At 35.0% G+C, this 15,576-nt stretch overlaps 1 protein-coding gene across 1 annotated transcript; it reads left to right on the top strand.

Annotated features, from left to right (window-relative positions):
- Nucleotides 1–935: 935 nt before the first annotated feature.
- Nucleotides 936–15,190, top strand: LOC126656436 (myosin-6-like). The gene is made up of 39 exons (XM_050351011.2): nt 936–1,339; nt 3,042–3,167; nt 3,414–3,557; nt 3,739–3,884; nt 3,967–4,123; nt 4,240–4,298; nt 4,388–4,547; nt 4,901–5,050; nt 5,142–5,278; nt 5,402–5,548; nt 5,659–5,760; nt 6,264–6,321; nt 6,421–6,522; nt 6,846–6,883; nt 7,032–7,158; nt 7,260–7,430; nt 7,508–7,639; nt 7,779–7,888; nt 7,966–8,026; nt 8,358–8,535; nt 8,632–8,837; nt 8,983–9,102; nt 9,872–9,970; nt 10,305–10,517; nt 10,654–10,793; nt 10,949–11,063; nt 11,153–11,197; nt 11,292–11,375; nt 11,471–11,641; nt 11,752–11,907; nt 12,010–12,201; nt 12,332–12,457; nt 12,532–12,602; nt 12,683–12,782; nt 12,930–12,986; nt 13,086–13,142; nt 13,509–13,589; nt 13,691–13,773; nt 14,639–15,190. The coding sequence occupies exons 1-39, from the start codon at nt 1,337–1,339 to the stop codon at nt 14,751–14,753; spliced, it is 4,539 nt and encodes a 1,512-aa protein (XP_050206968.1). The 5' UTR covers nt 936–1,336; the 3' UTR covers nt 14,754–15,190.
- The last annotated feature ends 386 nt before the right edge of the window (nt 15,191–15,576 follow it).

Raw genomic sequence — 15,576 nt, 5'->3', positions numbered from 1 at the left:
TTTATATTATCACTTTTTTGATAAATGATTTATATTAGCACATAACTAAAAAATTTATCTCAAAATTGACTCAAACTAAAAAATTAATTTTGTTTTATAATATCAAACCGACTAAATTCGGTTTATTTTTTACCCACCCCAACTTATATCTATTTTTACACAAATTCATTAAACTAAACATGTAAAAAATATTAAGCCAAACCCTCAAAAGATATAAAACTTTTGTGATTTTCGTCAATTATGACCAAACCTTTTAAAATTTGCAAATATAACCCATTTTGACAAATTATGTTCTTTTTATAAGTAATTCAAATCAAATTGATTTTCTTACCAACATGACAACCATGTATGTAAGATTTAATCACAATAAAATATTAAATATTTGCGTGTCGTGTTATAATAAAAGATTTAATCACACTATGAAAACCAAACCGATTCAAAAATGACTATAAAAGAAATATAATTTGCCACAACAAGTTATATTTATAAATTTTGAAAAGTTTGCAAAAAATCGTAAAAATTTGGTAATATTTTTTAGAATTTGGCTAAAATATCATTCTCATTTCTTCATTTAAGTCAAAATGTCGACTAATGTAAATTAGTAAATTACGCCTCCATAGACCTCCACTAGAAATTATTGTAAACTGCGAGTCATCGACAAGAACAATTTACTTTGACTGATACTAGTAAAACAAAAACAGTGGCAACAAAACCCAACCGCCAAAACAATTTGATTTCCATTGATCCCTTCCTGTAAGATTCGGACACTGCCCCATGTTCATAGCTGTCCCTCGTAATTTAAGCCGATAAACAAGGGCATCATCGTCAATCAAAATCAACTTCAATTAAACGCTTTTTTAAACAATTAATTAAAAATTTAATAACAACATGTAATTTAATTACTTCTGATTACTAATGCAACACTCAAACAAAATAAAATTTAAAGAAAACCAAAACAAAAACAAAAAAACAACACCAATTTTTTTGCTTTAACAGCAAATAGGTCCACACGTAATACAGAAAAAGGAAATAGGGAGACAGAGAGGCTTATTCTCTTCAAAATTTCAATTTTTTTGGTGCTTTGTTGAAGGGTTTAAGCTTCTCAATTTTGTTCATTTTATTATTTAAAATCTGATTTGTTTCCATTTCTTCTCAAGATTCTTACTGTAAATCAATTTTAAGCTGTACCCACCAAGCAAAGTACAAATCTTTTTGCTGTTATTTTGGGTGTTCCTGAATATTTTGAATGGTTCTTGATTGACATTCAAGGCTGTTGAAGTATTAGATCCAAGAGCCAAAACTCCATTTTTTTGATCCGGTCAAACTTTGGTAAAAAATGGTATGTTTTTAATTTGAGGTTTTTAGCGTTTTTTTTTCTGTTTAATTTGGTTCATTGGGTGTTTTAAGTTCTTGAAATGATGTTGATTTTTGATGAGTTGAGATTATTTTACTTGGTTTGTTGACTGATCCGTGTTTAAATTTGAGCTGAAGTGGATAGATTATGCTATTTGCTAATTATAGTGTCTTGATCTTATTGGTATATGTGTTCTATTTTGAGTGTGATCGTTCTATTTTTAGAAGTAGTTGAATAGCCATTGAACTTGCAGGCTTACTATGTTGAGAATGATCACTCGTAAAACAATGTAGTCAAATTGTTTCGTTCCACGGTTTTGGTTTAGCTAGATTAGTGTTTCTATCTGTGCAACTCAAAGGCTGCTGATGAGATTCTTTAGTCTAGGCATTGACTTTGTTCTCAGGTCGGTGTTAGCTGATCATCCATGATTATAGCTTCACTAGGTGTTATATATCAGTAAGATTATGCTTCAGTGCGTGGTTAAAGAGCCTTGCATTTCACTTTTGAGGGTTTTATCTTCATGATTTGGGTTATTAGCTACAAAAGTTCAAAGTTCTGGTGTATTTATTAGGTTTATCTCTTATTTATGTTAGTTGCTGAACCTACATTGGTCTCAATTGCGATCAGATGGAGGTATTCATGTAGACTGTTAATTGGCGTTACTTGTTTTCTTATCTTAATCATTTTTGTCTGCGGAAACTTGGTCAAAGCCCCAAACTAAACTAAACTAAATATTATGTAGCCTGTAGGACATGCCACTTACTGTCAAAGCACACTTATCGTACCCATAGGCGGAGGGTTATGCCTTAATTCACATCAGGACAGCAAAAAGAAACACAGCCATGCAAGACAGTAGCAGTAACCTCTCTATAGATAGGCACAACTCCAACCGTCATTCCCTTACTAAAAAAGCTGTAAAAGGCTTCGTAATAGATCTCTCTAAAGAAAAGTATGATTTACATTAAGATTCCAGGCATTAGGCCAGAGTATGTCAACTTATTGTTCCTATAATCACCACTCTGAAGCCTGTGTCCTTTGCGAGGACTGAATTTGCCTCTAAAAGTTACTTTTGCATCAACTGTCCCTATTGTTCTCTTAATGTATCCTACTCAACAAATTTGATATTTCAGCATGGACCATGAAATTGATTTTTTTGGCCTGCATTTTAGTAATGATTAAATGTGATAAACTTCATCAATTGTCTAGCCAACATATGCGCCTCATAGGCAATATTACCTGGTATCCTCTAGCCTCTAGCATTTGCTTTAACTTGCTATTGGGCTTGTTTATCCTTAGTGGTACGCATATTGAGAAAATATATAAAGTGATCTATACTGCAATTTTAATAATTAAAACACGGAGCATCACTAACAATGGAAGTTGGTTCTTGGCTGTTTAAGCGCATAGATGGTGATACTGAACATATAAACTTATTTAGCTTCCGCTTGTTTGATTTACGTGGTGTGCTTGTAGATTCAGTCTTAAAATCTCCCCTTTTGATTTCTTTGTATGTTGACACTAAAATAACAAGCAGAGGCTTTGTTGTCATTTCAATTATCTATATAGATAGAATGAAAGCACATGTTTGCAGCACTGAGAAATTATATGGATTTTGAGTTTTATACATGTGGCACTTATTGATGCAATTTATCAAGGCTGTATACCCTCAATTCTCTTGGTTTTGCAGGCTGCTATCACTCTTGTTGTTGGATCTCTAGTTTGGTTAGAAGATCCTGATGAAGCTTGGGTCGATGGTGAAGTTATCGAAGTTAAGGGTGATGACATTAAGGTTCTCTGCACATCAGGAAAGACGGTGAGTGATAACATTAACATTCCTTAAGGAAAAATTTTATTGGATTTAAATTTCACTATGAAAATGACTAGGTCACGCTGACAATTTACTATTTAGTATTATCATCTTGTTGTCATGCCCAAATGCTTTATTTAGTACTGCATGAAATTTTAAATATTGTTTCCTATTCCAAAGATTTTAACATGCAGTATAGGAGGTGCTGACACTGTCCTTTTTTACTTTCTATGTAAATTTGGAAAATTGCAGGTTGTTGTTAAAGCTTCAAATGTATATCCTAAAGATGCCGAGGCCCCACCATGCGGAATTGATGACATGACAAAGCTGGCTTATTTGCACGAACCAGGAGTTTTGCAGAATTTAAGATCAAGATATGATATGAACGAAATTTATGTGAGTATTTGCAAATCGCAGTTGAATTATCCACCTTATGCTTATTACTTGGAGGGTGGATGTGATTTTGTTTGAGCAAGTTTTAATAAATTCTTAAAAGTCTTTCAAGTTTCTCTTTTCTCTTTCGCACTATATTATCAATAATGGTTTGAGTGACTGTTACTCTGATTGTCTTCTTCAGACTTACACAGGGAATATATTAATTGCTGTGAATCCTTTTAGAAGGTTGCCGCATCTCTATGATAGCCACATGATGGCACAATATAAAGGGGCAGCCTTTGGTGAGCTGAGTCCGCATCCCTTTGCTGTTGCAGATGCTGCATACAGGTATGCCATTTAAGTGTATAATTGCTATTTGCCTTTTCTCATTGCTCTTGATAACTGAAAATGACATTGCTTATCTATGCAGGCTGATGATCAACGATGGAGTAAGTCAATCAATTTTAGTTAGCGGTGAGAGTGGGGCAGGTAAAACGGAAAGCACAAAATTGCTTATGCGATATCTTGCGTACATGGGAGGGCGGGCTGCTGCTGAGGGTAGGACTGTTGAGCAGCAAGTCCTGGAGGTAATAGAAGAGCTGTGATTTTAGTCTTTGACTAGCAGATAGCAATATTAAGGAATATGTTATCTTTAGATGATTGATGATACACTTGCACTTGTATGTTTATCATCATTTTGCAGTCTAATCCCGTGTTAGAAGCATTTGGTAATGCGAAGACTGTTAGAAACAATAACTCGAGGTGGGGACATCTATGATTAAAAACTCCATTTTGTTTAGATTATGGATGTTCTAAGTGTCTTATTTGTTTGGGTCCCTTGAATATTGCAGTCGATTTGGTAAGTTCGTGGAGATTCAGTTTGATCAGAATGGAAAGATTTCAGGAGCTGCAATCAGAACTTATTTGCTTGAAAGATCACGTGTTTGTCAGGTTTCTGATCCTGAGAGAAATTATCACTGCTTCTATATGCTTTGTGCTGCACCCCCAGAGGTAATGCATCTTATCATGAACTGTTGCTTCTCAAAAGGGTTTTTTTACTGTCACTTCTGTGGTCTGGACTTTCCTTCTTATTCAACAACCAAACTATTAAGTGAATTGATATTATTATTGAATACATATAATGTTTCTTCCTCTCCCCTGCCCATGCAAACATTAAGATCCTTTAAACCTTATATGTGATTGCTTGAAACTTTTCTAATGAGTAGCCGATGTTGGAAATGCACTCTGGCGCACTGCATGCAGCATCAAAATTATCATTCTTGACGGTTAAAAATACTGCTTCAGATGCTAATTTTCTTACATTCCGGCATGTCTTAATTGTTTCTTTTCCTTATGTTCACCAGGATGTTCAAAGGTACAGGCTGGGAAATCCAAGGACGTTTCATTATCTAAATCAATCCAATTGCTATGAATTGGATGGTGTTGATGAATCTAAGGAATATGTTGCAACAAGAAAGGCTATGGATATTGTTGGAATAAGTTCTGAAGAGCAGGTATGTATAAGGAGAAATTTCAAGCACAAGATACAGTAGTTAAGTGTAAAAGTTTCATAAACATTTAGTTTTACTCCATTACCCTCTTCAGGATGCAATATTTCAAGTTGTAGCTGCAGTTCTCCATCTTGGGAATATTGAATTTACAAAAGGGAAGGAAACAGACTCATCCATGCCTAAAGATGAGAAATCTTTGTTTCATCTAAGAACTGCTGCTGAGCTTCTAATGTAAATGAGCAATTTCATTTTCACAGCACATACTAATAGACCTGCTAATTTCAAAATCATGTCCACTCGATGTGGTTCCATCATTGCAGGATTTGCACTTTCTGAAATGTAAATTTTGTTTAGGTGTGATGTGAAGGCATTAGAAGACTCTTTATGTAAACGTGTTATTGTAACTCGCGATGAAACCATTACAAAGTGGTTGGATCCAGAATCTGCTGTGCTCAGTCGAGATGCATTGGCTAAAATTGTGTACTCAAGATTGTTTGATTGGTAAGCTCAATCTTGTTTTAACTTAGTTTTTACATTCTTCAGTCATGAATTTATGATACTAGCATAGGGCCTTTTGTGCATTGTTAATATTCCCTCTCTTCCTTCTGCAGGCTTGTGGATAAGATTAACAATTCAATTGGTCAAGACCCCGACTCAAAGTCCTTAATTGGCGTGCTAGATATTTATGGATTTGAGAGTTTCAAGACAAACAGGTGCTTAACCGGTATGCCTTTTGTTTTCATTAGTGAGAGGGATTAGTTCTTTAGGAGAACTGGTTGGCCTATGTGTCTCACGTGTGACATCATGTCTTGAGGCAAAGTAAGTACTTATCGTGTGTGGTTTGATGCTTAGGATTTAGGAAGATGGGGCAGAGTTCAGATATAGTAACACTAATAGTTCTGTATCTTTCATGGTCTAGATATGAGATTTATTGTACTTGGACATAATTACCTTACAGCTGTTGTCTTCAGGTTAGTTGCCTTGATGCATAATTAGTGAAGAGGTTAATTTACCTGGTTATTACCTTTTGATTGTCTAGAACATAAATAGCTGCCTACCATTTTGTGGATTCTGTGGAGCTCGGCAGGCTTTAGTTTTTCTTCTCTGGCGCACGATAGATAGTTCAAATTAATTGGATCAGTCTGAGTGACATGACTTTTGGTGTTGCTTGTCTGATTTCATGATCTAATTGTTCATGTGATATTCTCTCTTGCAGTTTTGAGCAATTTTGCATCAACTTGACAAATGAAAAACTTCAGCAACATTTCAATCAGGTATATTCGAAAAGTCATCACTGCTTGCTTCTACATGCCATTGTGTTTCTTTTGTCAGTTTGTTTTTTGGATTATAACGAATAAACTTCTTATGGGCAGCACGTTTTCAAAATGGAGCAAGAAGAATATACAAAAGAAGAAATTAATTGGAGCTACATTGATTTTGTTGATAATCAAGATATTCTGGATCTCATTGAAAAGGTTTTTATATTTCCGAGTCCTGCATCCAGTAATACTAGTCATTTTCTCTCATCTAATGTTAATATTAACTAAAATCTTTTCTGACATTACGATATGTATAAGTTTACTGCAACGCATAACATAAAGCTCTTCTCATGAATAATACTATAACTGGTGGAGTTCATGTCATATGATATTATAATTCTTCTATTTTGTTCTTCTAAACTGCCTTTTCATATAATGAGGTTATGACGTTTCTATTTTCTCCTTGTCATTGAATTCATTCATGTGGTCCATGATTCATGCTCTATATTGAAAATATACCTTTTCCTGTTTATTTTCAGAAACCTGGTGGCATAATTGCTCTACTGGATGAAGCTTGGTAAGCTTGAGGACAACCAAACTACTCACATTTTCTTCTTTCTCGCATCAGTATCAACAAGTTGAAGTTCTTTGATTGAATATAATTGCCTTGTAAATTCTTCTTGATCTTACAGCATGATAACATAAGTATGAATTGCTTCTTGTAGCATGTTTCCTAGATCAACACATGAAACTTTTGCCCAAAAGTTGTACCAGACATTTAAAAATCATAAACGCTTCAGCAAGCCAAAACTAGCTCGAAGTGATTTCACAATTTGCCATTATGCCGGTGATGTAAGTGCATTTTCTTATGTCCCGACTCAGTAAATTCTGCACTTCTGTCTAATATTTTGGTTCTGGAAATGCATTAATGGAAACTTGTTTTTATTAACCAGGTCACATATCAAACTGAACAGTTTCTGGACAAGAATAAGGACTATGTTGTTGCTGAACACCAGGCACTCTTAAGTGCTTCTAAATGTCCCTTTGTTTCAGGATTGTTTCCGCTTTTAGCTGAAGAATCCTCCAAGCAGTCAAAGTTCTCTTCCATAGGTGCTCGTTTTAAGGTACCATTTATTCTGTTAAGTGCAGTTATGGGCTTTTGTTACTTTAGGTATAACCGAATGTTTTCTGCTTTTTGCAGCAACAACTGCAAGCGTTGCTTGAAACTCTTAGTTCAACTGAGCCGCATTATATTCGTTGTGTAAAGCCCAACAATCTTCTTAAGCCGTCGATCTTTGAGAATAAAAACATTCTTCAACAGCTACGGTGTGGGGTGAGCTTTTAAGTGTATATCATATGCTGACTCTTCTTCTCGATCTGGAAAAATTGTATTTTGTACTTTACAATGTTAAAGTTGTAACTATTACCGCCTCAGTATGTCATATCTAAATCATTCACCTGTCTCATTTCAGGGAGTCATGGAAGCAATTAGAATCAGTTGCGCAGGATACCCTACTAGAAAACCTTTTGATGAATTTGTAGGCCGGTTCAGCATCCTTGCCCCAGAAGTTTTGGATGGCAGGTATTTTATTATATCTTAGTATATGATTTTCTACTGCAGCAATGAAGGTACCAATTGTTTTCTGTTGAATGTGTTAGTTCTGATGAAATTGCTGCTTCTAAGAGGCTTTTGGAGAAACTGGGACTTGAAGGCTATCAGGTATTATGTGAGAAGTGAATAAATCCTCTTATAAGTCTGAATTCTTTTCAATTATATAATTTTGAAATATTCACTACGTGTGTCAAAATTCTATAGTATAGTAGCATATTTTATCTTCAAAATACTTCTGCATAACGGCATGTTTGTATACATTAATTTCTGTGGAGTGGATGTTTTCATTGCCAATCTAAGAATAAGACCTTCTTTGATGAGCAGTTACAACATTTTTTCTCATAATTCTGCCCTATATTGGAATGGGATCCTCACAGTAGATTGACATCAATCTTTAAGGAAGTTGCCTGTCAACTAATATGATGGTTTTGTTTTGCAGATCGGGAAAACGAAGGTATTCCTTAGAGCTGGTCAAATGGCAGACCTGGATACTCGTAGGAGTGAGGTGTTAGGGAGATCAGCAAGTATCATTCAGAGGAAAGTACGATCTTACTTGTCTCGCAGAAGTTTCATCATGCTTCGTCGTGCTGCAATTAATCTTCAGGCGTCATGCAGAGGTGCTTTATTGCATTATCGGTTTTACTAAATTAGCTGTCTGCTGATGGTACTATTTTTATCGAATTTCTCAATTGCATATAACTCTTTCATTATAGGACAACTTGTTCGCCGAGTATATGAGAACATGCGTAGGGAGGCTGCTTGTCTAAAGATACAAACATACTTGCGGATGCATGTTGCTAGGAAATCTTATACAGGATTAAATTGCTCTGCTATTTCTATTCAAACTGGTATGCGTGGGATGGCTGCTCGGAATGAGTTGCGTTTCAGGAGGCAGACTAAGGCAGCAATTGTAATTCAGGTAAAATTATTCTTTAGGACTTCACTAGGAAATTCAGATGTATTTTTATCAATGATTTCAGTACCTGTTGAAATTATTTCTTTGAATCAATTTCATGTCCTTTCGAGTTGTCCATGCATGACTTGACATTTTCCCCTTTACCCAGAGCTATGGCCGCAGATACTTGGCCCGGTTACGTTTTATGGAGTTAAAGAAAGCAGCAATTACAACACAATGTGCATGGAGAGGAAAAGTTGCCCGTAAAGAACTACGGAACCTTAAGATGGTTCGCTTCTTTCTTTTCTTTCATTTATGGAAGTCCATCTTATTCTTTTACCAGTTCTCCTGATAATCCATTCTGCCATGGATTTAGAAGTATTGGTCAATTAAATGATTTTTCCAGAACAGTGTCCTCAGAAGAAAAGTCTTGTTCTGCTTATGTTGGGAAAATCCAATCCATTTGTTTTTTTTCCTTTAAACTGTCATGATTAATTTTTTACATTGGTGGTGCTATTAGTGATGGAGCCAGGAATAATTTACTTGGCCATTACATTAACTATTGTTGGAGGGGCCAAACGGTTACTTTTCCAAAATTTGAAGTAACTCATAATGCATATTTTGATCTTTTTTCTTTGGGGGCAGGGCCACCCCAGGTTCCCCCCCCAATATCTGTATCTGGGTGCGACACGAATATGTTTGCGCTTCTTGTTTTGGCTGCAACGCCAAGCATTATCAAGTGATGAACATATGATTTTGCGCACAACTTTTCTTAGTAAAAAACTTGTTTGGAATGAAAATTTTCTATGCAATAATTGAGTATTCAAACAATGTTTTCTTTGGTGTAATATGGAAAGAGAAGTTCTGCTTTTAGTTATTATAAATTTTTATGTGGCATTGCTTGAATGTTGTCACATTATTCAGCATTTCATCTTTTATAGCTGCTAATTTGATTTTTGACCTTATGCAGACCTTTTGAAACTAGAAATTTTGTTGTTCTTGTGTTGTTACTACATTGGAAAGCTGAGTTTTTTTAACGTTGTTCTTTTTCTTAATAGGCTGCAAGGGAGACTGGTGCTCTTCAAGCTGCTAAAAATAAATTGGAAAAACAAGTTGAAGAATTGACATGGAGACTTCAGCTGGAGAAACGCATGAGGGTAATCACTAGTAGTTGTGCAATTTTTTCATTTTCGTCCCAATGCACTGATCTCCCTTGAGATGCCAGCTTTGGGTCTTTAAATTTCTTAAACTATATTTATTGTTTCTTTTAAACGTGTTTTTGAGTTTTGATATATGTTGGATCAGTAAGATTGTATATGTGTAATGGTTCTCATCCAAGTTTCTGCTTTTCATCCTCTACTTCTTTGGGCATAAAGGGGAACAAATCATAACGTTTTTCCCATATCATGACTCTTTGATGTTGATGCAAAATACATTCGTATTATTCCTTTTTACATTTTTAACTCCTTAATCGTGTTCTATGTCGTCTAGGCTGATTTGGAAGAAGCTAAAACTCAAGAAAATGCTAAACTTCAATCCACTTTACAAGAAATACAACTTCAATTTAAAGAAACTAAAGCAATGCTCATCACGGAACGGGAGACTGCCAAAATGGCCAAAGAGATAGTCCCTGTTATACAGGAGGTTCCTGTAGTTGACAATGCAATGCTGGAGAAGCTTACCACAGAAAATGAGAAACTCAAGGTAGAATACTGATTGCTGGAATTCTCTATATATTGCTTTAGTATCTAATATCTATGCACTGTTTTCTTAAGTTTGGAGATCATGCACATAATATTCTTTTTTGCTTAACAAATTACATTTTTGTTATAAATTTCAGGCTATGGTTAGTTCACTAGAAAACAAAATTGATGAAACGGAGAAAAAGTTTGAAGAGACGAGCAAAGTAAGTGAAGAAAGATTGAAGCAAGCTTTGGAGGCAGAGTCAAAAATAGTTGAATTGAAGACTGCTATGCATAGGTGGCTGTAACATTCAAGATAAATTGTTTAGAGTGACAATGCTTTTATTATTTAGTGATAGTTAATATGCGACATCATAATTGGATTGTTTTGTCTGCTTGCTAATGCATTGAACTCATGCTTATCTCCATGTTTCCAACTTTGTTTACTTCCAGGCTTGAAGAAAAATTTACAGACATGGAAACTGAGAACCAAATTCTCCGGCAGCAAACTTTGTTTCAGACACCTGTTAAGAAGACATCAGATCGGCCACCTATACCAGCAGTGCCGGTATGCATCTTCTGCAAGACTATATAGATTCTCCATTTCGTCCTCCCTCTAGTTTTCACTTTCATGTTAATCTTTCTTTTCAATTGCAGAGCTTAGAAAATGGTCACCATCTGAATGAAGAGCTCAAAGCTAATGTAATTTATTTCAATGATCATGTGTACAGCTTTGAATTTGCGTTATCATATTCTTCTTTCTTTACAATGGTTGTTGATGGGCTACATTCTGCAGGAACCACAGAGTGCAACACCCGCAAAGGTGTTTGGTACAGAGGCAGATAGCAAGTTAAGGAGATCCCATATTGAGCGTCAACATGTATGTGCCTGCTTAGGACATTTGCTTCATCTAATAAATTTTAATTATTATGGTGACCATGCATTTCCAACACTTAATTTTCATTCTTGCAACAGGAGAGTATTGATTCTCTTATCAACTGTGTTGCTAATAACATCGGATTTAGTAATGGAAAGCCTGTTGCAGCATTTACCATATACAAGTGTCTTCTCCACTGGAAATCATTTGAAGCAGAAAAGACCAGTGTTTTTGATCGGCTCATTCAAATGATTGGTTCTGCAATTGAGGTAACCGGGTGCATAATTCATGGTTGGTTTTTCCTTGGAAAAGCACAACTAAAAATGAAGTGCTTTCACTCCACAAAAAATGTTAATTCAAACTGAATATTTTATTGCAGAATGAAGAGAATAATGAGCACATGGCTTACTGGTTGTCAAATACGTCTACTTTGTTGTTTTTGCTGCAAAAAAGTCTGAAGCCAGCTAATGCTAGTGGCGCAACACCAAATAAGAAGCCATCCTCTGCTGCATCGTTGTTTGGGAGAATGGCCATGGTAAAATATTTTTTTATTCATTCAGCTTTAATCTTATGACATTTGATTTTGTTTGCAAGGTTGCTTGTTGTTTCCTTAAATTGTCTACTTGGTAAATTTTAGGGTTTTCGTTCGTCACCCTCCTCTTCCAACCTTGCTGCTGCTGCTGCACTAGCAGTTGTGCGCCAAGTGGAGGCTAAGTATCCAGCCTTGCTTTTCAAGCAGCAGCTTGCAGCATACATGGAGAAAATTTATGGAATCATTAGAGACAACTTGAAGAAGGAATTGTCTTCTTTACTTTCATTATGCATCCAGGTACATCTCACTTCAATTTTCTATGCTGTTTAACTCGTAATCCCCTATGGCATTCCAATTCTAGCAAGATTTTGTCCTTTTTATCTCCGTATTCTTACTTCATGTTATGCTTTATTATACTGATTCTTAGGCACCCAGAACATCCAAGGGCGTACTGAGATCTGGAAAATCGTTCGGTAAAGATTCTTCTACAAGTCATTGGCAGAGCATAATTGATAGTCTCAACATTCTCCTGAGCACATTGAAACAAAATTTTGTATGAGCTCTCTCTGTTTATCTTTTAGTTGTCTTTTAAACGTGTGCGTTTTCTCACAGTTATTGGTATTTCAGGTGCCTCCAGTTCTGATCCAGAAGATTTATACTCAAACTTTCTCATATATCAATGTACAATTATTCAATAGGTAGGTAGTTATAAAATTCATGGGATTTTGTCAGATTTTGCTAAAGAGTTTTCCTTATATGGAGATTGTACAATGTGCAGTCTTCTTTTGCGTCGTGAGTGCTGTACATTTAGCAATGGTGAATATGTGAAATCCGGATTAGCCGAGTTAGAGCTATGGTGCGCGCAAGCAAAAGATGAGGTAATTTTGTTGCATCAACTTATCAGTTCCATCTTGGCTCATTTCTTTGATCTTATGCTTGTTATGTCACAAACATGTTACTGCATTTGTCCCTTCAAACATGTTACTTCATTGATTCTCATTCTCCTTCATTGTTACTGATTGCAGTACGCAGGTGTATCTTGGGATGAGCTAAAGCACATAAGACAGGCTGTTGGGTTTTTGGTATGCAATTAATGTGCTCTTTACCTTTTTTTTTTAATTCTAACATATTGGTTAATTTGTCTTGTTTTATTTACTTCATTTTCTTGTCTTTGCACTCAGGTTATACATCAAAAGTACAGAATATCCTACGATGAAATCATCAATGATCTGTGCCCTGTAACTCTCTCTCTCTCTCTCTCTGTACAAACATGAATGCTATCTTTTCATATTTTGTCCATGTCATAGTATAGCAGAATCAGGGAGTTCAATATTTCAATTACCGTAATATTAGAACAAGGTTACTTGTTTTATTTGCACCAGCAGTTGAAATAGTTGCGACAATAGGTTACCACCCTTGTCTTCCAGATATAGCTATTCGTGGTTGATCAGCCAGACTTGCTTTTACATTGGGGTTGGGGGGGGGGGGGGGGGGGGGTGGTTCGGTCTAATGTTTTCTGTCCGATGTACTGAGAGATGAGTTTTGATTGTTTCTGTTAGCCACTTAGCCTCCCTTTTCCTAACTGAAATGCTTTATTTGTTCAGATCCTGAGCGTGCAGCAGCTGTACAGAATTTGTACGCTCTATTGGGATGACAATTATAACACTCGAAGTGTGTCCCCTGCTGTAAGTTTATGAAATATTTTCCTCATTGGTAAAATTTTGGAATTATTTTCATATATATTGGTTTTGAATGCATCATAACTTATTTTCAAATTTCTTCCCAGGTCATTTCTAGCATGAGAATACTAATGACAGAAGATTCCAGCGACGCTGCTAGCAGTTCCTTTTTGTTAGATGACAATTCCGGGTGAGGGTTTCTTCATTTATTGTATATGCTTGATTTAGTATGAGAAACTTTTCTTCTCGTTAGTTTTTAATGTGCTTAAAATGAAACAAAGCTAACTATTCTGGCAGTGTCTTTGATCAATTAATTTTCGCTTAGGCAATGCGAATCAATTTCGTCCATCTCTCCATACATAACATTACATGTAGATGAAAGTGACATGTATCGTATCGTTGTAACGACACCACATGTTGCAAGAAAACTTGTCGAGTCTCATCTTTCAGCGTTTTGTTTCCGTTTCTGGAAACACTTCTGAAATTTTTCATTTATAACATAATCTTATAAAAAAAGGGATAATGTCATAAAAATTCACCAACTTTATATGTTTTCGCAATTTAATCACGTTCTTTAAAACTTTTCATAAACATACACCAACTTTCATTTTTCTCAAATTCATACATGGTGCTGACGTGGCACTCATTTATTGGTGCAATTTGCTGAGGTGTAAGTCATTTTTAACTAATGAATGAGTGATACGTCAGCACCGTGTATGAATTTGGAAAAAAATGAAAGTTGGTGTATGTTTATGAGAAATTTTAAAGAATGTGATTAAATTGAGAAAACGTGTAAACTTGGTGAACTTTTATGACATTAACCCTAAAAAAAAAATTGTTTCTATGATTCCGTTTCAATCCTTCCTTTTCCGGAAACGCTTTTTAAACTTTATTTTTTATAACAAAATCTTATGAAATATGTTTCGCACTGTTACCGTTTCAACAATCCATTTCTGTGGACCTTCAACAGCAATAATACTACTGTAAAACAAGTGCTGCCTTTCAAAATTTGTTCAGGTTTTCAGGTGATATAACATGTGTATTTATTTATGCAGCATACCATTCTCAGTTGAAGATCTTGCTAGTTCCCTCCAAGAGAAAGATTTTATGGATGTTGAACCAGCAGAGGAACTTCTCGAGAACCCAGCCTTCCAATTTTTACACGAGTGAGGCTACGAGAACTCGAGCTTCTCATCCTTTTTGTTTGAAGTAGTAGGCAGCAATCAGTCTCTGGTTAGTGATAATGGTTTATAATGGTTGTAAAGTTAATTTTTTTATAATTTTTGTCTCCTTATTCATTTCTTCATCATTGCCCCCTTGTAAAATATTTCATTAATTCATTATTATTATTTTTTGGTTGAGATTCAAATTTGTAAAATCCATGTGAGGGGCAATTATATTTGCTGTTGGGTTGAGTGTGCACTCTTTAGTTAAAATTATGTTTTGTTATTACACAGTAATGAAAGAAATTATAGGGAGAAGTGCATAGCTTCATTGTTATTGTGGAGGCATTGCTATCTCCACCAATTTTTCAGTGTATAAAGGAACAGAATATAATTATGTTACTACATAGTAATGAAAAGTTATAGACATGATTTATATTTGCATTGTTTTTTGGTTTTATGACTGATCTTTATGTTTATTTTTATTGGATAACCAGTTTGCTTGCCTATTTGAAAAGAACAATTACATTAATATATTATATAATTTATTTTAAAGTAATATATATTAGATTCATTTTTAATATATTGACTATTTTATTTATTAATTTTATAATTAACTATAAAATTTGCCCCCCTTTAAAGATTATGTTTGGCTTTGCTCCTGGTTTAGTCGGAATTTAAATAATCAATTCTTTTCCATAACAGCTAGATTGACATAGTTTAATGGATTATTTGTATATGAAATTCTAATCTTTTACTTTTATATCGTTTTTAACTTCATTCTTGAAAGTGTTGTATTCCACATTTCAACTTTTCAACTTTTAATATTG

This window comes from Mercurialis annua, linkage group LG7, assembly GCF_937616625.2.
Source record: "Mercurialis annua linkage group LG7, ddMerAnnu1.2, whole genome shotgun sequence".
Taxonomy (NCBI): Eukaryota; Viridiplantae; Streptophyta; class Magnoliopsida; order Malpighiales; family Euphorbiaceae; genus Mercurialis; species Mercurialis annua.
The sequence above is the reverse complement of the archived record's forward strand: the minus strand, read 5'-3'. Positions and strand labels throughout refer to the sequence as shown.